At 40.1% G+C, this 27,055-nt stretch overlaps 1 protein-coding gene across 2 annotated transcripts; it reads left to right on the plus strand.

Annotated features, from left to right (window-relative positions):
• The first annotated feature begins 368 nt into the window (after positions 1-368).
• Positions 369-26,006, plus strand: ZNF367 (zinc finger protein 367). 2 transcript variants are annotated; one of them, XM_027964224.2, is made up of 5 exons: positions 369-1,191; positions 16,650-16,800; positions 19,624-19,743; positions 20,746-20,884; positions 23,496-26,006. In XM_027964224.2, exons 1-5 carry the CDS (start codon positions 775-777, stop codon positions 23,716-23,718), a joined length of 1,050 nt encoding a protein of 349 aa, XP_027820025.1. In that variant the 5' UTR covers positions 369-774; the 3' UTR covers positions 23,719-26,006. The 2 variants fall into 2 exon arrangements, with proteins under 2 accessions (XP_027820025.1, XP_060266826.1); XM_060410843.1 differs by lacking the exon at positions 369-1,191 and adding an exon at positions 1,413-12,499.
• Positions 26,007-27,055: the final 1,049 nt, after the last annotated feature.

The raw sequence follows: 27,055 nt of genomic DNA on the forward strand, positions 1-27,055 counted from the left end.
CCCGTCACCGATACCTCTCCAATCAGCAACCCTCTTGTCGCTTGCCCCTGCCCGTCACCCCCACTCGTCGCCAACCTCGACAACCCGCGCAGAGGGACAGCAGGGGCGGGGCTCCCGGAGGGTGTGTCTGGGTGAGTGCCGACGTCGCGCGCTCCCCTGGAGTTTCGAACGCTGTTGGCTCCTCTGGAAGAAAAAAAAATACAAGAGCGGCGGCCAATAGCATGGCAGGAAGGACCCGCGCGCAGGTCCGGCTCCGCCCCGGTCTGGCTAGAAAGAAGTCCAGGCCCGGCCATTGGCTCGCGCGTCCTGTCACTCGCCGCTGCGGCCAGCGGGCAGGGGCCTTGCGGTGATTGGTTCCGCCCAGGCGCGAAATGTAACGCGGGAAAAACAGGAGTAGGGACCCCGGCGGCAGGTTGTTATTTTCGGGGGCTCGGCGCCGCGCGTCCAGCTTCCCTGTCATCGCAAAGGCAAGCCGTCCCTGCTTCCCGCAGCTGCAGCCTGCATTGGAGAGTACAAACAGCGGAGAGCGGGTTTGACCCAAGGGTTGGGGGTCCAGCCCTGACCGTCTGGTCCGGCCGAGCCGTTCTGTTCCTTCACTGGCCGCAGCGCAGGAGAGTTCCAGGAAACGTCCGCCTGCCATGAGCCGGCGGGACTGAGAGCCGGCAAGACTGAGAGCCAGCAACTCGGAGCAGCGCCGGCGAGCGGAGCAAGGACCAGACCCGGGCTCGGGGAGTGCGGCCCACGGCCGCCGGAGCTGCGGATCCGGGCCAGGCAATGATCCGGGGTGTGGAGGCGCAGATGGCGGACAACGCCCCTCAGCCGCCGCCCGTCATCTTCTGCCAGGACTCCCCGAAGCGGGTGCTGGTGTCGGTCATCAGGACGACCCCGATCAAGCCCACATGCGGCGGCGGAGGGGAGCCAGAGCCGCCGCCACCGCTCATCCCCACCAGCCCTGGCTTCAGCGACTTCATGGTGTACCCGTGGCGCTGGGGCGAGAACGCGCACAACGTGACGCTCAGCCCCGGAGCCTCCGGGGGCGCAGCCTCAGCTGCCTTGCCTGCCGCCGCCGCCACCGCCGAGCACCTGGGGCTTCGCGGACGGGGCGCGCCGCCGCCCACCGTCTCGGCCGCCGCCGCCTCGGGAGGTGAAGACGAGGAGGAGGCGAGCAGCCCTGACAGCGGCCACCTCAAGGTAAGTGGCGCGGGCGGGCGGGGCGCGGGGCAGTCGAGGCCCGTTAACGGCGCAGCGGGGCCAGCAGCGCCCGCGGACTCGGCGGGCGGGGCGGGGCCGAGTTAAAAACGCGAGGTCTCTTTGGCTGCGGCGGGGGCGGGCGGGGGCGGGTGACAGGACGCTGACGTCACTGCCGCGCGCCAAAAATCTGGCCCCCTGACTCGGGGGCGGGACTGGACTTCAGTCATGTGACTTCGGCAGGGGATTGGGGAGGCCCAGCGGAACAGAAGCCGCTGGCCAGCAGGTGCAGTGGGCGGGAACGCGGCCTGGGGGGGGGTCACAGACCGGAATGGTCAGCCCGCTTTGTCAGCCATTCGGCCCACCGCTGAGTCCTCTCTGGCGGGAGAGGGCGAGAAGGGGCTGCAGGCCTTCAACTGTTCCTCTGGGTGCAGGAAGGGAGAGGTTGCGCCGTTTCTGCTTCATCACTGCGGACACCACGACCGTGCTAAAGATGCTTTGCAGAGACGGCCGAAGAACAAGAAGGGACTTAGGGGAATCTTACTCAGCTCCCAGTTGTACTAAGTAAGCGTACAACTTTGCTAGATTCTGGGAGCACAGAGTGGAATCGGACGCTGTTGTCACCGACTTCAAATTGCTTGGAGACTCAGTCTGTTTTAGAGCCGGGAAGGAGTCAAGCCTACAATTTACGGATCAGGCAATTCATACTTAGAGGTATTGGTGAAGGGAGCTCCCCAAGGTACACAGCTAGGTAGCAGGCATGCTGATAGGATAGACGCGTTTTTGTGGCTCCAGGTTCTGAAGCAGGGCTTCCATGGTGGCTCAGTGGTAAAGAATCCGCCTGCTAACGCAGGAGACGCGGGTTCCATCCTTCGGAGGAAGACCCCCTGGAGAAGGAGATGGCAACACACTCCAGTATTGTTGCCTGGGAAATCCCATGACCAGCGGAGCCTCGGGGGTTCAGTCCATGGGGTCACAGAGTCGGACAGGAGTTAGCTACTAAACAGTAACAGAAAAGTACTTGTGTAATGAGTAGTGCTGATACAAGTTTAGCATTCAAGTTCTATTAGTTAAGTGGCTATATAAGATAAGCAGTTTGTTAAAGATAAATCACATTGTGGATAAGTACATCTATATTGGCAAATACTGTATAAATGGAAACAAGTTGGTCATCATTTTACACACAGTAGCAAAGATATTGAAACTCTTTGTTGAGCCCTGAGGAAATTGGTACACTTTGTTACTAATTGCATTGTTATTAAAGAACTGTAATTATACAGCTATATGTCTTGACACACTTCAACTCTTAAAGCTATACTTCAGTAAAAATTTAAAAGAAGTAGTAGAAATATTTATATTAGTGCTGAATTTGTGAAGTGAGCGATCACAGTGTGCTGTCTCTAAATAGCCCTTAATAAGCTGGCTGGGTATCCTAGATATTTTTTCATATTAATATATTTAGGTGTTTAGCACTTGATAAAAACATATAGTAGGTTATATAGTTAAGCAACATAAAGACATATATGCATAATTTACTTGTAGAAGAGTTTGCATCTATTATTTTATTCCTGATTATAACTGAATCTAATTTTGGATTGTCCAAGGAGGTTGATGTTATCATAGATAAATGAAATTCTATAGGTATGGGGTTTTTTTGTTTGTTTGTTTGGTTTGGATTTTTGGCCCCAAACAGTTTTATCTTCACATAAATCTTTTTAAAAAAGTTCTTAATAATGCATGAGTTTGAATTTTATTTTTACTTTGTCTATTTATCAGAGGTAAAATATAGTACAAGTTAATGAAAAGCATGTAAAAAGCTCTTATACATGTTACTTTTTTCCCTCCTCACAGTCCTTCATACTATAACTGTTTCATAAATTGTTAGACAAGTTGATCCTTTTATCAGTGAAGAATCCAAATACAGCTCCAAAAAATTCATTCATTTAGCGTCTCCATCCTGCTGGGGGAAGGTCTGGAATATACTTTGTTTTAAGGAAGTTACCTAGTTTGATTTATGATCAGTACATTCTTTAGTTTTAGTCTAATTCTTTTGTTTTGCTTTTCTAAAGAACTCATAGTTCTTTTATCTCCACATGCATGAGTGAATCATAGTGGCTGAATCTGCTTACGTTTTGGGAAGATGGAAGACAAGTCTGAGATATAGTTGGTGCCAATAGCATGCTTCCCTCTGGCCCCCTCCCCCCGGCCCCCTTCTCTCAGTATTTGGGTAAGAGGCAATAACGGCTATGGGTTTGAGAACATTTGTATTCATTCACTATTTGTTATCACTGCTGGGAAGGGAGGTATCTCCCTTCAGCATCTCAGTCCTTGCTTTTTTGTTTGTTGCTGCCCAATTTTTGCCTCCCCTGCCTGTGGGGAAAATATCCATCTTCTGCCAGCTTATTTTGGCCCCTCATCACAAGATTGTTTAGCACTTTTGGGATACAGTTATATATTAGCACTGACTCTCCCCAGGTTGTAGAATTCTGGGAGGGAAGGGAGCAGGTCTAATATTCCCCTGCCAAAGGATATTCCAAGCCTCGATAGCTTGTGCCCTTTACTCACATTGCATTCATGAAGTTATTTTTCCACTGTGGGACCTGTGTAGTTTGACTTCTCTGCACATCCTCAGATTTACCCTTCAAGACCTGCCAGCTACCTATCCTGTTTCACCTTTCTATCACAGATCATTTTAAACATCTAGACTGTACTTAGCCTTGTAGTAGCCCACAGTCTTGTAGTAGCCAGTAGTTTTGATCACCACCGTATTTAAACATAACATCGTATTAACATGTTTTATCAACACAGTAGCCACTATTTATTATTCATTGCCTTGTAGAGCAAACCACCAGACTTTGTGTTGATTGTTTTGAATTTTTTAATCCATTTACCTTGTTTATCTGATGAAAAAGGAATTAGAGAAGTCGCCAAAGTTGAGTTAACATCGTATGATAAACAGCAGAACTGATTGGAACCTTTTAGAGCTCTTACTCTTAATCCCTACATGATACTGCTTCTGTGAGTTGATTTTAGGGTTTTTTTTTTTTTTTTCCTTAATATTAAGATTCAAGTAGGAAATTTCCTGGTAGTCCAGTGGTTAGGACTCTGTGCTTCCACTGTAGGGAGCATGGGTTTGATCCCTGGTCAACTCCTGGTGGGGGAACTGAGATCCTGTATGCTGGATGGCTTGTCCAAAAAAGGAAAAGGAAAAATGGACTTTCTTGGTGGTCCAGTGGTTAAGAACTCGCCTGCCAGTGCAGGAAACTTGGGATCAATCCCTAGTCCAGGAAGATTCCACATGCAGCAGGGAAACTAAGCCCATGCACCACAACACTGAAGCCTGCATCCTCTACAAGAGCCTGTGCTCTGCAACAGGAGAAACCAGTGTAATAAGAAGCCCATGCACCGCAACTAGAGAGCAGCCCCTTCTTATTGCAACTAGACAAAGCCTGCATGCAGCAACGAACACCCAGTGCACCCCCCCAAAAAAGAAGATGCAAGTAGACTTATAAAATACACTATTCAGAATGGTATCTCAATTGAGGTGCTTTATGAAAATTCATGCAGTCAGTCAGTCAGTTCAGTCGCTCAGTTGTGTCCCAACTGTGCGACCTCATGAATTGCAGCATGCCAGGCCTCCCTGTCCATCACCATCTCCCGGAGTTTACCCAGACTCATGTCCATCGAGTCAGTGATGCCATCCAGCCATCCCATCCTCTGTCGTCCCCTTCTTCTCCTGCCCCCAATCCCTCCCAGCATCAGAGTCTTTTCCAGTGAGTCAACTCTTCGCATGAGGTGGCCAAAGTATTGGAGCTTCAGCTTCAGCATCAGTCCTTCCAATGAACACCCAGGACTGATCTCCTTTAGGATAGATTGGTTGGATCTCCTTGCAGTCCAAAGGACTCTCAAGAGTCTTCTCCAACACCACAGTTCAAAACCATCAATTCTTCTGCACTCAGCTTTCTTCACAGTCCAACTCTCACATCCATACATGTCCACTGGAAAACCATAGCCTTGACTAGACGGACCTTTGTTGGCGATGTCTCTGCTTTTTAATATGCTATCTAGGTAGGTCATAACTTTCCTTCCAAGGAGTAAGTGTCTTTTAATTTCATGGCTGCAATCAACATCTGCAGTGATTTTGGAGTCCCCCAAAATAAAGTCTCTTACTCTTTCCACTGTTTCCCCAGCTATTTCCCATGAAGTGATGGGACCAGATGCCATGATCTTAGTTTTCTGAATGTTGAGCTTTAAGCCAACTTTTTCACTCTCCACTTTCACTCTCATCAAGAGGCTTTTTAGTTCCTCTTCACCTCCTGCCATAAGGGTGGTGTTATCTGCATATCTGAGGTTATTGATATTTTTCCCAGCAATCTTGATTCCAGCTTGTGCTTCTTCCAGCCCAGTGTTTCTCATAATGTACTCTGCATAGAAGTTAAATAAGCAGGGTGACAATATACAGCCTTGACAGACTCCTTTTCCTATTTGGAACCAGTCTGTTGTTCCATGTCCAGTTCTAACTGTTGCTTCCTGATCTGCATATAGGTTTCTCAAGAGGCAGGTCAGCTGGTCTGGTATTCCCATCTCTTTCAGAATTTTCCACAATAGATAGATACAAATTAAGACTTGTAAAGTTGTCAGGATAAGTCAAAGTAACGGATAGCGTTAGGAAGCAGATATGTGAGCCACAGGAAATTTGGATCAAATCTGAATTGGAAAAGGGAAATAAGATCTATTTACATTTTCTCATAAAAAGAAGAAGGTGTACACCTCTTTCACCAAAAACTGTTTTTCTTTTCCTTCCAGGTTGTTTGTATACTTTTTTCTTTTCCTTCTAGGTTGTTTGTATACTTTATTCGAATTTTGCTTTGTAAAAATGTGTCAAGAATTTTTAGTTTTTTTAGTAATCATGTGAACATCAAATTTAAATATAACTTTTTCTAAAGTTGTGTATATTATTCTAAGTATCGTGAGAAATAACTCAAACTTTATTAAATAACTTTTAAAAGTTATTGATGTTTGAAAATAAAACATTGTGACATATTTTAGAAAACATTTTAAAATCACTACCTTCTGGTGGTATTGGGATTGTTTTAAAAATTAAAATTGCTGAGATGTGCAAACATTTTTCAGAGAAGGCAATGGCACCCCACTCCAGTACACTTGTCTGGAAAATCCCATGGACGGAGGAGCCTGATGGGCTGCAGTCCATAGGGTCGCTAGGAGTCGGATGCTACTGAGCGACTTCACTTTCACTTTTCACTTTCATGCATTAGAGAAGGAAATGGCAACCCACTCCAGTGTTCTTGCTTGGAGAATCCCAGGGACAGCGGAGCCTGTTGGGCTGCCGTCTATCGGGTCACACAGAGTCAGACACGACTGAAGTGACTTAGCAGCAGCAGCAGCAATAAGATATGTTAGAGTTTCTAATTCTTTATTTATTATTATTATTTTTGCAGATCATCAAGCAGTCTTGACAAGGTTTGTCTCTAAAACTACAAGTATACTTAGTCACTAATGAGTTAACATTTCATTATTGTCAAAATGTACATAGAAACATGCTTTTGTTTTTAATTGCTAAGGCTGAAATGAAAAGTGTTTTCTTAGAGTGACATTTTTGTATATATGGTTAAAATATGCTTTTTTTTTTTCATTTATTTAGGGTATCAGATGATTACTTGCCTTGCTTAATTTTCTTAGCTAAAAGAATACACTTAGTGAAGCTTTACCTGCATATCACTGAGATGTTGGATTATGTTGCATTTTTCAGCTCTATTTCTCATTTGGAAAATGAACATGTGGTTTATAGCTGAGACAAGATCTTAGAGTTACTGGGAAGCAGCCAAATAAATAGTTAACTTAAACAAAAAATGTTCCCCCACTGTGAAACATGCTTGTTAATTTTTTTTTAACCAGAAACAAAATAATAATGGGTAATCTTAAAATTTTGATATTAAATAGTTTAGTTATTTGATACTAAATCAGTTATTTCAAATTGTAGTACAGTGAATAGTATATTTTATGTATTTAAAAAATAGTAGGGAAATGATCCTTTTTGCTGTGGCAGAGCTGAATCACTAAAGTTTTGAATTAACCTTATTTCATGTCCATTTCTTTCTTAACAGAACCAATCACCTGTGATTTTTAATGGATCATAGATGGTGTGTTTATTTTGCACTTAAAACAATATTTAAAACAATTATTTATGATACCATGAAGTGAAGTGAAGGTTGGTCAGTCATGTCTGACTCTTTGAGACCCCACAGACTACAGTCCATGGAATTCTCCAGGCCAGAATTCTGGAGTGGGTAGCCATTCCCTTCTCCAGGGAGTCTTCCCAACCCAGGGATTGAACCCAGGTCTCCCACATTGCAGGCAGATTCTTTACCAGCTGAGCTATCAGGGAAGCCCCATGATACCATAACCGGCAACAATTTATACAGTTATTGTCGAGAATGGATGAGATCTTTATCCCATCAACAAATTATATATTAACAATGTACCTGAGTCAGTTAGCTTAGGCTAAACCATGCTGCAGAATACAACCTCAAAATCTCAAACTCAACCTATGCAAAGCTTGTATTATGCGTCTTGTGAGGGTGCTCTTTACACTGTTCATTCTGGGACCTAGAAGGGAATGTTCCCTACCTGGGACATGTGAGTCTTAAGGTGGAGCAGAGAGATGGTAGAACCTTGTGATGGCTTGTAAACCTTTTGCTCAGAGGTCACACATGTAATTTCCATTCATGTTTTATTGGTCAAAGCAAAGCCATATGGCCAAGTTGGCCTCCATGGGGCTGATAGGAGGGAGGGGCAGTGAATATTTTAACAATGTTAATAATCTGCCACAGTGCTTTCTTACATTCCTTTTTTCTTTTCTCACTTTTGTGGCAAAAAGGAAAAAACAAAAAATTTACCAACTTAACCATTTTAAAGTATTAACTATATGAACAGTGTCATAATAGAACTCAAGAACTTTTTTATCTTGTGAAACTGAAACTACCCATCCAGCTCCCATTTTCTCCATTCTGGATCCTGACAACCACCATTCTGCTTCTGTTTTAAGGGTTTTGAAACTCTTTAGATACCTCATATAAGTGGAATCATGTAGTATTTATCTTTTTGTGACTTATTTCACTTGGAATAATGTCCTTAATGTTCATCCATGTTGTAGCATATGACAGAATTGCCTTTTTTAAGGCTGAATAATAAGAAAATATCACGTTTCCTTTGTCCATTCATTTGTCAGTGGACATTTAGGTTGCTTCCATCTCTAAGCTGTTGGGAAAGTAGGTTTTAATATCTATGAATTTATCCTATAAGACATGATTTATCCTATAAGATACTCATCCATATTGAGATTATGCTTTTCTTTCAAGGTGAACATTGACTGAAGGGAATCTTGCTTATTATCAAGGTTTCAGGTGATGTTTTTAAGCTTTGGGAAGACTTTAGGTTTTTATATGGAAAGCAGTAAAAACATCTTCAGTTTGGATGTAGGTGTTATTTTTTATATATAACTTATACGTGTAAAAATGTAACTTACCTGGGAAGAAAGCTTTTTTTTTTTTTTTTTTTTCAAGTAAATGCTTATTGTTGGTTAGTTTTAGATACCTAGAAATGTTAAGACAATACAGGGAGGTCCCATAAAGCATGTACCCAGTCTGCTGTATTGCCAATATCTTACACCATTTTGATACATGTTGTGCTTAATATATTTTTATGTATTTTGCTACACCAGGTCTCATTTGTGGCCTGTGGCATCTTATTCCCTGCTGCTGCTGCTGCTAAGTCGTTTCAGTCGTGTCCGACTCTGTGCAACCCCATAGACGGCAGCCCACCAGGCTCCCCTGTCCCTGGGATTCTCCAGGCAAGAACACTGGAGTGGGTTTCCATTTCCTTCTCCAATCCAGGGATCAAATCTGGGCCCCCTGCATTGGGAGTGCAGAATCTCAGCCACTGGATCCCTAGGGAAGTCTCACATTCATTGTAATTAATGAACCAAATTGATACATTATTAACTAAAGGCCATAGTATGTTCTGAGCTCTTTAGTTTTTTTTTTTAATTGAGCTGACATTTACATAACATAAAATTGACCATCTTAAATTGTAATTCACTGACAGTAATTCACAAGCTTGTGAAACTGCCACCTATATCAAGCTTCAAAACATTTTCATCACCCCCAAAGAAAGTTGCTTATTCAGTATTTAGCCACTCCCTTTCCCCCTCTGTATGCAGTTTCGGGAAAACACCAACTGTTTTCTGTCTGGACATCTTATAACATGGATCATACAACATGTGGGCCTTCTGTGTCTGACTTCTTTTATTTAGTATACTGTTTTCTGAGGGTCATCCACCATGTAGCATGTATGACTGTTTCTATGACTGAATAACATTCCATTGTATGTGTATATGTACATACATGATAGTGTATCACACTGTCAGTCTCTTCCACAATGGCTGAACCACTTTACATTCCCACCAGCAGAAGTTTCCAGTTTCTCCACATTCATACCAAAAATCACCTTATTTCCTACTTATGTTCCTGTTTTTTTTTTTTTTTTTAGTATGATTAAGTTGATGTGAAATAATATTTCACTGTGATTTTTTTTTAATTAATTTTTTTCTCTTCAGGCTTTACTGAGGTATAATTAACCTCAACTGTGATTTTGATTTGTATTTCCAAGACCTTGCTGGCCATATGTATCAATATAACTGCTTTGGAGAAATGTCTATTCAAGTCCTTTGCCCTTTTTTTATTTGAGTTTTCTTTCTGTTGTGCTGCAAAAGTTCTTTATATATTCTAGATACTGAAACCTATCAGATAAAAGATTTGCAACATATTGTATCCCATTCTCTAGGTTGTCTTTTCACTTTCTTGATAATGTCTTTTGACATGCAAATGTTTTTAATTTTAAGTCCAGTTTGTGTATTCTTTGGTTGCTTATGCTATTGGTGCCACATCTAAGAATCCAGTGCCCAAATCTGAGGTCATGAATGTTTATCTATCCCTCCCCCTTTTTTTTTTGGTAAGAGTTTTAAAGTTTCAGCTCTCACATTTTGGTGTGATGCGTTTTGAGTTAATTTTTGATATATTGTGTGAGGTACAACTTCATTCTTTTGCAGGAAGAAATCCAGTTATCTAAGAACTGTTCATTGAAGAGCTGTTCTTTCCCCATTGAGTGTTCTTGGCACCCATGTTGAAAATCAGTTGGCCATAGAATAAAGCTTTATTTCTTGCCTCTCAATTGCATTTCATTGGCCTATGTCTATCCTTACACCAGTACCACACTATCTTAATTTCCATTGCTTTGCAATAGGTTTTGTGTGAGTCCTCCTGCTTTGTTCTTTTAAAATATTGTTTTGCCTACTTGGAGCCTCTTGCAGTTCCATGAGTAGAGGGTTGCTTTTTCCATTTCTGCAAAGACCTTTGGGATTTTAGTATGGATTGCATTGAACCTGTGTATATGATCTCTTCTTTGACCCACTGGCTATTTAAGAGTGTTTAATTGCCACATATTTTATGTGCTTTCCAGTTTTCTTTCTGTTACCGGTTTATAGCTTCATTCCATGTGTGTCAGAGAAGATGCTTTGGATGATTTCAGTCTTTTAAAATTGACTGATACTTGCTTTGGGCGCAACAGATGGTCTGTCTTGGGAAATGCTGCATGTGCACTTGAGAAAAAAATGGGTATTTTTCTGTTTTTGTGTGAAATGTTCTGCGTATGTCTGTTAGGTGTAGTTGGTTTATAGTGTTGTTCAAGTCTTCTATATCTTGTTGATCTGTCTAGTTGTCCTATCCATTAATTGAAAGTGAAAATCTCCAGTTATTTTTGAACTATCTCATTCTATTTTCAGTTCTGCCAGTTTTTGCTTCATACATCTTTGGAGCTCTGTTGTTAGGTATGCATGTGTTTATAACTGTTCTCTTTTTCATCCTTTCACTTTTAACCTTTTTATGTTTTTGGCTCTAAGGTGAGTTTCTTGTTGATAGCATATAGTTGGCTCATTTAAAAAAAAAATCCATTCTGCCAATCTGTGCTTTTTATTTATAGAATTTAATCAATTTACATTTAAAGTGATTACTTATAAGGAAGACTACTCCCCTTTTGTTTTCTATATGTCTTATACCTATTATATTTATGAATTCCTCCATTACTGCCTCCTTTTGTGTTTGAGTTTTTTGTGGTTTATCGTTTTCTTTCCTTTCTTGTTTCCTTTTCTGGTATTCTTTTCATTCCTTTCTCCTTTTTAGTGATGACCCTGGGAATTTTGCTTAACTTCTTAAAAATGTGAAAAAAAATCTATTTTCAATTAATATCACCTTAGTTCCAATAGTATACAAAAGTTCTGCTCCCATATATTTCTGTTTCTCTCCATTTTTGTTATTGTTGCCACAATTACACCTTATATTGTGTTCATAGTAACAAAGATTTATTATCTTTTTTAATACACTTGTCGTTTGCCTTTTATATAGGTCAGAAGAGAGATGTTATAAGCCCAAACTACAATACTTCTAGCTTAGGTAGTTACCTGGTGGTGTTTATTTCTTTGTATGGCTTTGAGTTATTGTCTAGTGTCCTTTCATTTTTGCCTGAAGAATTAACTCCCTTCAGATTTATTGTAGGGCAGATCTGCTAGCAATGAACTCTTAGCGTTTATCTCGGAATGCTTAATATCTTCATTTTTTAACAATAGTTTTGTTGAATATAAGATTATTGTTTGATTTTTTTTCCTTTCAGCAGTTTAAAGATACCATCCCACTGATTTGTACAATTTCTCCTGAGAAATCAGCTGTTTGTAGGCATAATAAAAACTGACAAAAACTGCTTCCAGAGTCTTGTCTTCTGATTGTTTGATTATGTCTCCCTTTGCATCTCTCTTTGTGTTTATTATAGAAGTTGATTGACCTTCTTGGGGGTTTAGACTTGTATCTTATCAACTTTGGGAAGTTTGCAGCCATTATTTCTTTAAATATTCTTTCTGCCCTATTTTCTCTTGCCTCTGGATCTCTGATTGTGTGTGTGTTGATAAGCTTAATGCTAAGGTGTCCCCCTAAATTTGTGTGTTGAGATCCTGACCCCCAAAATGATGGTGTTAGGAGATGGGGCCTTTGGGAGGTGGTTAGGTCATGGAGGTGGAGCCCTCATAAACAGATTTAAAGCCGTTATGAAAGAAGCCCTGGAGAGCTCTCTTGCCCGCTTCTACCATGTGAGCTCGCACCAAGAAGGCACTGGCTGTGAACCAGGAAGTAGTCCCTCCCCTGACCATGCCGGCACCTTAATCTTGGACTTTACAACCATGAGAACTGTGAGAAATAAATTTCTGTTATTTATAAGTTACCCAGTGTGTAGTATTTTGTTTTAGCAGCCCAAATGGGCCCATAAGACACTTGATATCTTACTGGTGCCTTAGGCCCTGTTCGTTCTTCGTCTGTTCCTCAGACTGGATTAAAAATAGTTGGCTTATTTTTAAATTTGCTGGTTCTTTCCTCCTGCCAGTTCAAATCTGCCATTAAGACTCTGGAGTGAATTTTTTTCATTTCAGTTGTTGTATTTTTTAGTTCTAGAATTTCTATATTTTAAACATAATTTGTTCCTTTATTGATATTCTCTGTCGAAACCGAGTTCTCCTGGTTTTCTTTTGTTCTTTGTCCATGGTTTCTATTACCTTTTTCAATGTATTTAAGACAGTTTATTTAACTTCTTTGTCTAGTAAGCCCAAGGTCTGCTTCCTTGTAGGAAAAATTAACTCTTATGCATGGGTCATATTTTTTTTTCTTTGCATGCTTTGTGGTATATTGTTGAAAACTGGGTGTTTTGAATATAATGAAGTAGTAGCTCTGGAAATCAAATTCTCTCTCCTCAGAGTTTGTTTTAGTTGTGTTCTGTGGCTGTAGTTGTTTGGTGACTTTTCTAAAATATTTTTGTAAACTCTTGTTGCATTTGTTTTCTGAAGTCTGTTTCTTTAGCTTAAGATCAGCTCATATTTTGAGATTTTCTTGAGTGCTTGGAACCAAACGGGGGGTGGGGCGGTGGGGGGTGGTGCGGCAGGGGGTGGGGGGAGGAGAAAGACAAAGAGTTAAAAAGTAAAACCCTTTAACTTTGCAGAATGGTTCTGTGCTGTAGCTCTCCCTATATACTTAGCCAGACTGTTTACAGTTCTATTTTAACCTTCATTTCGTGCTTGTGCTGAGCCTAAAAATCAGTCAGAAGTGAAAGCTTTGCTTCTTTTCAGATCTTTTCTGAATATGATTCCTGTGCTGGGTAAGTATGTGGCTTCCTAAATTCCTCCCTTTAGGATATGTGGGCACTTTTCAATGCCCTAATTTACCAAAGAAATTATCTCCCCAGCTTTTCCTCCTAGGCTTTTGGTGTGTCTGTGTGCCTTAGTTGAAATCTTTTTCCCCAGGTGGCAGTAAGTTGTTATTGGCCTTACCAGGTTTTTGAGAGATGCCCTCCATGTAGCCACTTTTCTGCCCAGAGAGAGTTTTAAGTTAGTCAGAGCTTCAGGTAGCCCCCAGGCTAGGGAAAACAGACAAACACAATTCTTTCAGAATATAAAGTCTTCTCTCTTGGACCAGGGACTGGGATCCTACACTGAGAATGAACACAACTATCTTCAAAGACCACTGTGAGGAGAGGGTGGGGCAAGGAGCTGTTAAATGTGCTACGCAACTTTCCTACAGTTCTACATTGCCAGTTTCTTGAGTTATTGTTGGCTGAGTTGCTGTAAATTTCTGATTATTTTCTGGAGTTGTGACAAAGCTGATTTTGATAGTTTTTGCTTGATTTTTCAGTGATTTGGGGGAGTGAAACTACCTACTCTGCCATGTCACTGAAGAAAGGTATTAAATGGTTATTTACAGGCACACCTTTGAGATTCTGTGGGTTTAGTCCTAGACTGCTGCAGTAAATGGAGAAGGCGATGGCACCCCACTCCAGGACTCTTGCCTGGAAAATCCCATGGGCGGAGGAGCCTGGTAGGCTGCGGTCCATGGGGTCGCTAAGAGTCAGACACAACTGAGCGACTTCACTTTCACTTTTCACTTTTATGCACTGGAGAAGGAAATGGCAACTTACTCCAGTGTTCTTGCCTGGAGAATCCCAGGGATGGGGAACCTGGTGGGCTGCCGTCTATGGGGTCACACAGAGTCCGACACAACTGAAGCAACTTAGCAGCAGCTGCAGAAAAGCCAATACTGCAATAAAGCAAGTCACACAACTTTTTTGGTATCAGTGAATAAAAAGTTATGTTTATACTATAGTCTCTTTAGTGTGCAATAGCATTATGTCTAAAAAAAAATGTTTGTTGTTCAGTCGCTAAGTCATGTCTGACTCTTTGCAACCCCATGGACTGCAGCACTCCAGGCTTCCCTATCCTTCAGTATCTCCCAGAGTCTGCTCAGACTCATGTCCATTGAGTCAGTGACAACAATGACAATCCAACCATCTCATCCTCTGTTCCCCTACTTCTCCTCCTGCCTTCAATCTTTCCCAGCATCAGGGTCTTTTCCAAGGAGTCTGCTCTTTGCAGCAAGTGGCCAAAGTACTGGAGCTTCAGCTCCAGCATCAGCCCGTCCAGTGAATATTCAGGGTTGATTTCCTTTAGAATTGACTGGTTTGATCTCCTTGTTTTCCAAAAAACACTTTATGGGGCTTCACTGGTGGTCCAGTGGTTAAGAATCCACCTGCCAATTCAGGGGATATGGGTTTGATCCGAGGTCCAGGAGGATACCACATGCTGTGGGGCAACTAAGCCTGTGTGCCACAACTACTGAGCCTGTGCTTTAGAGCCCAGGAACTGCGACGAGAGAAACTACCACAATGAGAAGCCCGCACACTGCAACTAGAGAGAGTAACCTCTGCTTGCCACAACTGCAGAAAGCCGGCACACAGCAATGAAGACCCAGAGGAGCCAAAAATACAATAGAAAATAATTTTTAAAAAGTTTATTTCTAAAAAATGCTAACTACTATCTGACGACACAGAGTTGCCACAAATCCTTCAATTGTAAAAAATGCAGTGTCTGCAAAGTGCTTTTCATTCCAATCCCAAAGAAAGGCAATGCCAAAGAATGCTCAAACTACTGCACAATTGCACTCATCTCACGTGCTAGTAATGTTCAAAATTCTCCAAGCCAGGCTTCAACAGTACATGAACCATGAACTTCCAGATGTTGAAGCTGGTTTAGAAAAGGCAGAGGAACCAGAGATCAAATTGCCAACATCTGCTGGATCATCGAAAAAGCAAGAGAGTTCCAGAAAAAACATCTATTTCTGCTTTATTGACTATGCCAAAGTGGATAGTGTGGATCACACTATTTGTGTGGATCACAATAAATTGTGAAAAACTCTGAAAGAGATGGGAATACCAGACCACCTGACCTGCCTCTTGAGAAACCTATATTCAGGTCAGAAAGCAACAGCTAGAACTGGACACAGAACAACACACTGGTTCCAAATAGGAAAAGGAGTCTGTCAAGGCTGTATGTTGTCACCCTGCTTATTTAACTTCTATGCGGAGTACATCATGAGAAACGCTGGGCTGGAAGAAGCACAAGCTGGAATCAGGATTTCCGGGAGAAATATCAATAACCTCAGATATGCAGATGACACCACCCTTATGGCAGAAAGTGAAGAGGAGCTAAAAAGTCTCTTGATGAAAGTGAAAGAGGAGAGCGAAAAAGTTGGCTTAAAACTCAACATTCAGAAAACAAAGATCATGGCATCTGGTCTCATCACTTCATGGGAAATAGATGGGGAAACAGTGGAAATAGTGTCAGACTTTATTTTTGGGGGCTCCAAAATCACTGCAGATGGTTACTGCAGCCATGAAATTAAAAGATGCTTACTCCTTGGAAGAAAAGTTATGACCAACCTAGATAGTATATTCAAAAGCAGAGACATTACTTTGCTGACTAAGGTCCGTCTAGTCAAGGCTATGGTTTTTCCTGTGGTTATGTATGGATGTGAGAGTTGGACTCTGAAGAAGGCAGAGTGCCGCAGAATTGATGCTTTTGAACTGTGGTGTTGGAGAAGACTCTTGAGAGTCCCTTGGACTGCAAGGAGGTTCAACCAGTCCATCCTAAAGGAGATCAGTCCTGGGTGTTCACTGGAAGGACTGATGCTGAAGCTGAAACTCCAATACTTTGGCCACCTCATGCAAAGAGTTGACTCATTGGAAAAGACCCTACTGCTGGGAGGGATTGGGGGCAGGAGAAGGGGACGACAGAGGATGAGATGGCTGGATGGCATCACCGACTTGATGGACATGAGTTTAGGTAAACTCTGGGAGTTGGTGATGGACAGGGAGGCCTGGCATGCTGCAATTCATGGGGTCACAAATAGTCGGACACGACTGAGCGACTGAACTGAAACAAAGTATGCCTGGATTATGATACTATATTTTAATGAGCAGAGTCAAATAAATTATATTAATGTTTTACAAATTGTTAACAGGATGGAATCCGACGTGGTAGACCCAGAGCAGATACTGTACGGGATTTAATAAATGAAGGAGAGCATTCATCCAGCAGAATCCGTTGTAACATCTGTAATAGGGTGTTTCCACGGGAGAAATCACTCCAGGCTCACAAAAGGACTCATACAGGTAAGTTGAGCAAATTTTAGCGAATGCCAAAAGTGATACTTAAATGAAAACTGATTTGCTGTTTAGGCCTATAAATTAATTTTTTAGTTGCCTCACATTTCCTTATTGTAAAATTTTAAAAGCGGGCACTGTGTAGTCAGCTTCTCTTTTGGTGGGGAGGGATAGTCTGAACATTGATACCATGTGATTTCTAAAGTTGTCATGATAATTAGCGTAGCTGTCACAGGAATATTATTACTAAATTTGGTTGTATCCTATCTATCCAAATTTTACTTGATATGCCTTTGTCTGTTTGACTGTTAAAACTGATATGTAAGTCAAATCCTAAATCACTAATAGTCAAATTTTTAAAGAATGTCTAGAGTCCTCAGTCCCATCAGGATATTTGATGTTACTATTAAATCTAAAGTGAAGTAATTTTTCAGAAATAAATGTATTGTAGGTAGTTATCCCAAGACTATCATATATCTTTATTTGTGTGAAGAAGTCATACTTGCATTTAAAATACCATACAGAGAACAAAAAGATAAAGAGGGTCTTGTTCTTGCCACAGAGAAAGTGGGTCCCTGAAGGAGCCATATATTTCTAACAATGTCATCAAAAAGTTTTACAGATGAGGAAACCAAGGCACGAAAGCACCCAATTACCACTGACTTATAACTCCTCATACTCTTTAGCCTAGAAGTATACTGGCCAATACAGTAGCGTATGTGGCCCTTGAGTACTTGAACTGTGGCTAGGCCAGATTGAGATGAGCAGTATGTATAAAATACACTTAGTATGAAAAAAAGAGAGTAAACAGTGTCCTTAATAATTTTTGATAGTGATTATAAACTGAAATGATAAAATTTTAGATGTATTCAGTTAAAGTATATAGTTAAGTTAATTTTACCTGTTTTTTATTACCTTGTGAATGTGGCCATTAGAAGTGGTTCTCATTCTATTTCTCTTGGTCAGTACTGATCTAGAATTTGTGTTTTTAACCTGTAGTCCCCTGTTTGTTCCACTATTTTACAGTTATCACCTGTTTCTTTTTTCTTTTAGTTTTTGAAAAGATATAGTTCAATGACATGCTAGAATATAGGTGTTCTTAGCTAAATCCCTGAAAAGGGGTAAAGGTTTACTTTTGAATCATTATAAACTAAGGTGCCAAGAGGTTTTGAATTCAGGTACCATTCAGTAAAACTATTATTTTATGCATATCTGATTCAGAGAATTTTTTTCAACCAACTTAGCCTGAAATATGGAGAAGGAAATGGCAACCCACTCCAGTATTTTTGCCTGGAGAATCCCAGGGACGGAGGAGCCTGGTGGGCTGCCATCTATGGGGTTGCATGCATGCATTGGAGAAGGAAATGGCTACCCACTCCAATATTCTTGCCTGGAGAATCTCAGGGACAGAGGAGCCTGGTGGGCTGCCGTCTATGGGGTCGCACAGAGTTGGACAGGACTGAAGTGACTTAGCAGCAGCAGCAGCAGCAGCCTGAAATAACCCCAAATAAGCAGTTCACAGGTATAGAGTACATGTAGCCAGTGTGGAATCAGTTGCCAAGATTCAAGATCACGTGGCATAATAAAAAGGTGCTTGAGTCCAGTACTGATCTACCACTGACCCATTGTGTGTCACCCAATACTTCTACGCCTATTGCACTGTGTACCGGGGACCTGAGCCCAAGATCTCCATGCTATAGTTAAGTTCTAATAGTCTATGCTTTTAGAGGGTAGAAAAACTTTTCTGTTAATGTAGTCTATGTTTATTAACTTGTGTCCAACTGTTACATTCATTTAGTACATTTCTAAATAAAAAATTTAGGGAAGACTCATTACTGTTCTTTGAGTCATATTGGAAGAACCAATGTATAATTGTTGACCAAAGAATGTTTATTCAGGAAATAAGTTTAATTATGATTGAACAACAGCCTTTTTGAGCACTTTGTTTAGCCTAACACTGTGCTGTGTACAGAAATTGAAATGGAGTACAAGGTGCTATTCATCTTTGTACAAGGAGAGTTCATGATACATAAACAATATAGGATACTAAGTTAGTGGGGGGATATGTCACTTAATTATTCGGAGGTGGGGGGGGTTGGGGGTAGAAGAAGTTTCACTGGGAGCCTACAGGATTGGGAAGATTTGAATGGGCAGGAAAGATAGGGATTTCAAGGAGTAGAAGATAGGGAACTGCCTCGTGGCTGGAATGAATCTCCAGGAGGGAAGTTAAGGTAAACCCTGCTCCCGAACCCAGTTGCTATAGTACAGGTATTAGAGGGCCATTTAAAAGTCAGCAGCCCGTTTTTGCTTGTTCAGGGAGACAAGCAAACCTTGTTAAAGGTTTGGGGTAGTTTTAGAGGGTAGTTGGATGGAAAAAGCAAGTGCTCTGTGCCATCTACTCCAAAAGTGCTATACAGAGTCAGAGACCAGCGACCCGCCAGGCTTCCTTCTAGGTGGGGGTGGGGTGGGGTGGGGGTGGTGACCAGTCTGACCAGAGGAGGGTGGCAGTGGAGACCTTTTAAATAATCAGCAAGAGCTAGTGACTTAAGACGTGGGGGAAATATGGGATAAGCTGAGATGATAACTGCCAAGATTGTGAACCTTGGGTACCTAGAAGCTCAAGGGCTAAAGAAAACATTGTGCTTCCAAGTGATCAGCTGCTTCATATTATCCAAGTGTGCCCTTAGCACTTCATCTCCAGCTCTGTAGAGGCTGTAGCATGTTTTATTATTGTTTGCAGTCATGACTTATGTAAAGGTTGATTCTCTCTCCCTGCCCCTTCCCCCTCCCCACCTTATTGTCTCATAAATAAAACAACATCTGTTTACTTAGGTGAGAGACCTTATCTGTGTGACTATCCAGACTGTGGAAAAGCCTTTGTTCAAAGTGGACAGCTCAAAACCCATCAGCGTCTTCACACCGGAGAAAAACCTTTTGTTTGTTCAGAAAACGGTATGGTGTTAGAAGTTAAGTTTTTGGAATAACCAGTTGTGAGTTAAAGGTTAAAATATCTTTTGCCTGAATTTTTAGGAAGTGAAATTTTTGATAGAGATTTTATCAAACCTCTTAATATTTCGTTGCTAATGTGTGATCCAGGCTCAATTGCTGGGAAATGATTGATTTTTAAGTAAAGTATTCTTTTTAGGTGAAAATCTTTATAAAGGGCAATTAAAAATCATAACCAATTGTAGGCGGTAGAAAACTATTCATGTAAATACAGCCTTTAGCGTAGGCTTTTACTTTGGTGTTAAACTTTTTAACTGTTAAACTGAAGGAAGCACATTATTGTCTAAATTTTCAGGAGGGGCAGGGGTAGGGTGGATTTTACCAGCTCAACATTGCTACTGTTGGTAATTTCTTAACATTTTCTCCAGTGTTTACTTACTGTTTTACCAGTTTCTTAATCTGTTTTTCTTATGTACATTTTTACACAGTTATATTTGAAATTCAGTACAGTGTTGTTCTGTTGCTCTGTGGTTTTCTTGATTAATATCAGTTGTTACAAACGTAGCACATGTACATAATGATTGCCTCAGTGTTAGATGTTGAATATTTAATTTGCTTTTAAAATGTGCTTGTTATCAACAAACATGAGAGGCCTGTTTTCCTATTTAAAGCTTTATTTACCTTTTGGGATTTTTTTATGACAGATGCCAAGAACGAAATTCTTGGGTCAGAGATTTTGAATATTTTTATAACTTGTGCTAATAAATTACTTTCCACTGGGGTTTAATGCATTTACATTGCAATGACCAGGAGGTGAAAGAACCGTCTACACCTTCCTCTCAGTGGCATTGATAATACCAGCTTAAGGTTTTTTTTTTTTTCTCAAGTTATAGAATGATAACTCTCATCATCTTATTTTATTTTTTTCGGATACCAGTGAAACTGAACGTTTTCCATGTCTGCTGGATATCCAGATTCTGATAAAGTGTTTCCTTCTGTGTTTTGAAGGCTGCCTAAGCAGATTCACCCATGCAAACCGCCACTGTCCGAAGCACCCTTATGCCAGGCTGAAGCGAGAGGAACCCACAGATGCTCTCAGTAAGCCCCAGGCTGTGGACAACCAGGCTGCCGCTGAGTGGTTGGCAAAGTAAGGCTCTCCCTGGAGTCTACAGCGGAACACTGCCCAGTGTGTGGGTTGAAGCTGGGGATTTAGGCAGTTCTCAGTTTAAGTTGCTTTTGTACACGTTTTTTGAAAATAACTTGAAATGGCACTTTATTTCTTTAAAGCACAGAATTGTTAGTTTTATTTGGATCTGTGTGTGGTAGAAGACTACTGTATGATATTAGTCTGAGTGCTCAGACCACAGTTTTTTATAAAGCAAGGATTTACCCCATTTGAAAATAATCTTTTTTATGTATTGTATTTCATTTGTCATTAGTACAATCCATCTTCATTTTCTTTATATTGAATTTAGTGATGTGTTGATTATTAGAGAGAGAGAGACTAGAGGTTTTTCCAAAGTAAAATTTCCAAAAGCATCCAGTTTAATTTGTTTAATGGCAACAAAGGGACCAGTATAAAAACATTCCTGTAAGGATGTTTTGATTTAAGGAGTCATCACACACCAGCAGCAGCTGATTGTGCAATCCCTAGCTTCACTAGTCTCCTCTGCACTGAGGATAAACTCTAGAATTCCTAATTATGTTCTGTGGTTCTGCCTCCCTCTAGAACACAGCTGTCTCCAGCTACCTGGGTTCCTTGTCTCTCTATAGCACTGTTAACTGTAGTTTCTAGCCCTTTGTGCTCACTTCTCTCTTCATTTAGCCACTCTGTTCATTCTTCATTTCTTACTCAGATTAAACGTCACTGCAGGAAGTTCTTCCCTAACCTACCCCGTAACCCCCAAAACAAATCAGGTTAAGTGCACTTAACAGATGATTTTATAACACATTGTATTTTCTATCTGAAAACCTCCATCACACATTTATTTGTTCAATGACTATCTTCCCTGCTGGATCATAAGCTCCACAAAGGCAGAGATTGGGTTTGTCTCAAGTAATGCACCATTTTCTTCCTCCCTCTTCCTCCTTGCTGGTCTCCACTGCCCCATTGAATCTAATTTTGCCCAAGCCAGAAACTAACTAGTTATCTTTGTCTTTACCTTATTTTTCTCCCATCTACTCAGTGATCAACCTATGGATTCTACTTCCTTAACAACTCTCAGATTCAGCCACTTAAGTCTTCTCAATCTATTTCATGCTGCTGCCAGAGGAGTCTTTCTGAAATGTTAATATGGTTCTCAGTATGAAGTCTAAACCCTTTATTATAGCATTCAAAGCCCTTACCTAGTCCTTGCTGATCTTGCTGGCTTATATTTTGCTGTTTTCCTTTTCTAGTTGTCCCTGAAGTCATATTGAACTTCTTGCATTTCTCTTTTTACATTTCTGAGTATTTCCAAAAGTTTTCTGGTTTGAGTAGTCTGGGTTTCCTGAAATCTGGTAGTTGTATTTTTTTTTTTTTTGTATGTAATTTTAAAAACAGCTTTATTGAGGCATAATTGTCAAACAATAAATTGTACACATTTAAAATACATAATTTGATGTGCTTTGACATCTGGAGATATATGTGAAACCATCACCAAAATCAAGATAGTGAGCATACCCATCACTTCCACAAGCCTCCTCATGTCCCTTTGTAATCCACTGATGTAAGCCTGCATCTTCCTGCTACTGCCAGCCCCCAAAAACACTCGTCTGCTTTCTCTTTGTGCAGTTCATTCACATTTTCTAGAGTTTTATACAAATGGAATCGGCCACTATGTACTTGGTTGGCTTCTTTCAACCAGCATGATTATTTTGAGAGTCATGGTGTTGTTGAGTGTATAAGTTCATTCCTTTTTATAGCTGTGCAGTAATCTGTTGTATGGCCGTAACTCCAATTATTTATTCATTCACCTCTTGATGGGCCTTTATGTTGGTTTTGGCTGTTATAAATAAAGCTGCTATGAACATGAATGGACATTTTTGTAGGTAATGGTACTGTGATTTAAATATGCCTTTCTTTGGTTTTCAAAAAAAGGTGGAACGTTTGCATTTTCTCTTGTGAGTTATCAGTTGACCATGCAGTAGAATAAAGATGGTGCTCTTAAATTCTTGAGTAAGCTCCATGTGTTACCCTTATTAATCCATTTGTGCTCTTTTTGGTGGGTTTAAACTTTCTCATAATTAGCTCTATCAGAAGCCATTCTCCCTCTGTGGAAAGGATAAATAGGCTTCTATGATTATTCTATTTCTATCTTTCACTCTAGGCAATTTCACATGTGATCTTGAAATCAGTTTAATGACGAAAACACATGACTCCAAGAGCTGAGTCTGAGCTGCTGTTTGTTGATTGTGGCATTCTAAGCAAGTCCTTCAGTTTCCTGAACTTGAGTTTTCCCCAATGTTATGGAAACATGTGGAGAAGGAAATGGCAACCCACTCCAGTGTTCTTGCCTGGAGAATCCCAGGGACAGAGGAGCCTGGTGGGCTGCCGTCTATCTGGTCGCACAGAGTCGGACACGACTGACCCGACTTAGCAGCAGCAGCAGCATGGAAACATGTAACATATTCACTTTGTAACTTTATAAACTGAAACACAAAATAATACCGTAGTAAAGACCCCCTCCACTCCCCCCACCTTTTTTTTTTTTTTTAGAAAAGTGAACATTGGAGAGTCTTACCTATACGTGTAAGTAATGTGGATGCATTTCATACAGGTACTGGGAAACACGAGAGCAGCGCACTCCTACCTTGAAAGGAAAGCTGGTTCAGAAGGCTGATCAGGAGCAGCAGGACCCGCTGGAGTATCTCCAGTCTGACGAGGAAGACGACGAGAAGAGTGGTGCGCAGCGGCGTCTCCAGGAGCAGCGGGAGCGCCTGCACGGAGCCCTCGCTCTCATCGAGCTCGCCAACCTGACGGGAGCACCGCTCCGCCAGTAGCCCGAACACTGACTCTTCCACTGTACAAAAGTACTGCCCAGCATACTTAAAAAGTAGATCCTTGGGCATAAGCTAAGCACCTTATTTGCTTATCATAGGCTGCTATTCTGTAGAAATGTATGAAGAATGTTATTGCCCCAGAATATGGGGTGAGAGAGAATTGCACTTTTTTATATGGTAATAGATTTGTTGTAAAGTTTAAAATATTTTGTAAATATGGGTCTTCTAGTACAGGGTGGAAAACTACGTATTGTGGGAGGCTAGATCTTGCAAGTTTAATGCATTCATTGGAAGCAGTTCTCACAGAAAGCACTTTCTGAATAAGACACTTGTATAGGGGTAAAAAAAGCATGGTACATGTAGCCAAAGAAGGTTTAAATAGATTATTTATAAGATCATTTTTAACAATGTATATTAGTATGTTTAACAATACTGTAAACTCGGAAGCAAGCAGAAAGTATAAGATGTGAGTAAGGTATATATTTTAAAATTGCAAAATATTGTGCCTAATAAGACTAGAGATGGAAAACTGACTTTCAGAAGACTTTCTAACTTTGGGACTTTGGAAGAAAACAGATATTTGAGGATCTTGGTAAGATGAACAGTAGTCAAAAATTTTCAAAATTGTATTGAAATCAGTCTTATTCTATCTTTCTGAGGTTTTACAACTCACTATGATGTTTAGGTTTGAAAGCACTTGTCATCCCTAGCTTGTTAACTTGGGAACTTTTGCACATTTCATGTTTCTCATTTGCTGAAATTGAATGATTAATCTTGCAAAGTCTAGGTAACTTGGTAATCGGTATTTTAAAAATATATTATGGGCCCTGTAATGAGATTTGGCACTTGGATTTTTATTAATAAAAGGGACATCTACAGGGTTGTTTTGTAGTGAACCGTTTTAGATCTTTTGTTAGCAAACACTAAATTTAAATGTACTGCTTGTTTAGAATTATTAGCAAATGGAAGCCTCCTATTTATATTTTCAGTGCATAAAGCCACCTTCTTGCTTTACTTCAGAATAACATGCCAAGCTATTTTGTGTTCACTAAATTTAGCTATCAGTTAAACACTGCAGAAAATATTAGCTACTCAAATAAGTAGGCTTCCAGAATAGTTTTAACTGCAAGTGTGTTAACTTGTGTGGTGGTTTTAGATAATTTTTTCCAAAATAGATGAAAATTTTAACCACCACTTTATGTACTGAAGCATGAATAGAAAAATGAAGAGCAGAGTAGTTCACCTCCTTTATGTAGGCATAAACTTCCATCATTTTACCTTGTTTTAAGCAGAAACTAAATAACATGCATAGCATGGTAATTTTATAGATTGCTTAATTGGAGTAAACGTCACAATAAGGGAAATAAGGGCTCATCAGTGCCTTTTTCTCTTTTTTTAATATTGAAATAGTAGCCTACAGATGTAGTTTAAACATCTAAAATGTAGGCTTCTTTATCTCAAAATCCCAGTGTGTTGCAGTACACAGATAGTTTAAAATATGTAGCCATGGGGAAGGGGCTGTATGTAAATGTATTGAAATGAGGCAGAAGTATGAAAGATAATAGTAACAAATAATGTGTATGATGAGGACATACTTTAAAAATGTAATTCCTCTGTACAGTAAATTACAAATCTTGAGGGATTTTTTTTTTTGTAATAAGAGAATTTATATTTGTAATGGTCTAAGAATTTTTTTTTGTAATCTGGTATATAGAATTTTAACTTGGAGCACTTATGAGCACAGACTATAGCATCTGAATTTTCTTGGTTTAGGTTTCAACATTTTTCTCCAGAATTTTTCCTCTCAAATATGACTTAAATGAACTATAAAAAGCTTCATCAGTCTTGGGAAATTTAATGAACTTACCTAAAGAAGGAAATGCAGTAGGAATTTAAAAAATACAAATACTTGCCTGTTCACACATAATAAAATTTAAGGCCTTCAAAAGTAAGAGTTTTTGTTTGTTTCTCCTGTCAGCTTTTGTCAACTATAATAGTTATATTCACAAACATTTTTTATTTGTATAATTGGAAGTTTTAAGAAATTATTACAATTATTTACTATAGAAAATATTTAAAATGTTCCTTTTTTGATATAAGCTATATATTTGGAAAAATACATTGGCATCTAAAATTTGAGGTGTGTTAAAAATGTGGTTTACATTCAAATTTTTGAAGTGTTTTATGCTTCATATGGCTAAGTTGTAGTTTGGCAGAGTTAACAGCATAAGAATAAACATGCTGTAATTTTAAAAGTTGCTTTGAATAAAAACTTACTTTAATTTACAGTTTAAAGTACATGCTCATTCTTAAACCCTTTATAATTTGTTTTCCTTTTAAAAATACAATAACCATGATATGAAAATTTAAAGGTGGAAAGCAATATCACGTAGCCATACATTCTCCTGTCATTATTATTTTGGTGCATTTTATATTTCATTCCAGTCTCAGGTATCTTTTTAGCATAGTTGGAACCATTGTGTGAATTCCTTTTCCTTACTTTAAAATTTTGGCCTTTTAGACTATGGATAATCATTTAACTTCCTCATCTGTTTTCATTAGTACAGTATAAAAATACTGATGTAAAAAAAGCATCAAACTACTGCCAGCTCTATCCCAGGCTTTATATTAGGGTAATCAGGAACTGGAGTTTTATTTCACTTATATCCAGGATGTGTTGAATCTGAAGTCAACCCTGGAGAATCCGCTCAAGGCTCATTTACTTTTCTGAGTCAAGCAAATTGCTTTAATTTTTAAATTGTTTTTGGTAGATCTTCAGTTGTTTACTTGCAATGGCAAGGTTTCAGCCTGTCCAGGCTTTGTGCAAAAGAATTTCACAAGCAACTCTTCAGTGTAAGTTGTGGTTTAAACACAGAAAGGATGAGATTTTTGACTGACTTAAGTTCCAGGAAGTATGTACACAGAAGCAAATTAAATGCAAATATGATTAAGGCTGTCTTGAAAAGTGACTTTAAAATACTGTCTTGGACTTGTGGTTCAGTGGTTAAGACTCCAGGCTTCCAATGAAAGCGGGGGCAGGTGTTGACCCCTAGTCTAGGAACTAAGATCCCACATGTCTTGTGGTGTGGCCAAAAAAAAAAAACAAACCCCAAAGTGTCTCATTGCCAAAACTTAGTTGGAGACTCTGGGACTCACTGGAAACTTAGTTGATCTTTTTGATGAACTTAACTAAAATGACTTCCAATTTCAGATTTTGGATTTAACCTGAGTATGAATTTATTTTCTATTTTAAAAGTCATGTGTATTCCTTTTCTGTTTTGGGTAATGTAGACTTCCTTTCTGGCTTTTTTAGTGCTAGTTATTTGTGCTGGGGTTG

This window comes from Ovis aries, chromosome 2 (assembly GCF_016772045.2).
Source record: "Ovis aries strain OAR_USU_Benz2616 breed Rambouillet chromosome 2, ARS-UI_Ramb_v3.0, whole genome shotgun sequence".
Lineage (NCBI taxonomy): Eukaryota > Metazoa > Chordata > Mammalia > Artiodactyla > Bovidae > Ovis > Ovis aries.

What these genes read in the sequence shown, in the direction of transcription:
- ZNF367 (XM_027964224.2), top strand. Translation starts at nt 775, where the DNA reads ATGATCCGGGGTGTGGAGGCGCAGATGGCGGACAACGCCCCTCAGCCG. An exon ending in CTGACAGCGGCCACCTCAAG is followed by an intron (nt 1,192 to 16,649) that starts GTAAGTGGCGCG and finishes AATTGTTAACAG; the next exon opens with GATGGAATCCGACGTGGTAG. An exon ending in TCACAAAAGGACTCATACAG is followed by an intron (nt 16,801 to 19,623) that starts GTAAGTTGAGCA and finishes CTGTTTACTTAG; the next exon opens with GTGAGAGACCTTATCTGTGT.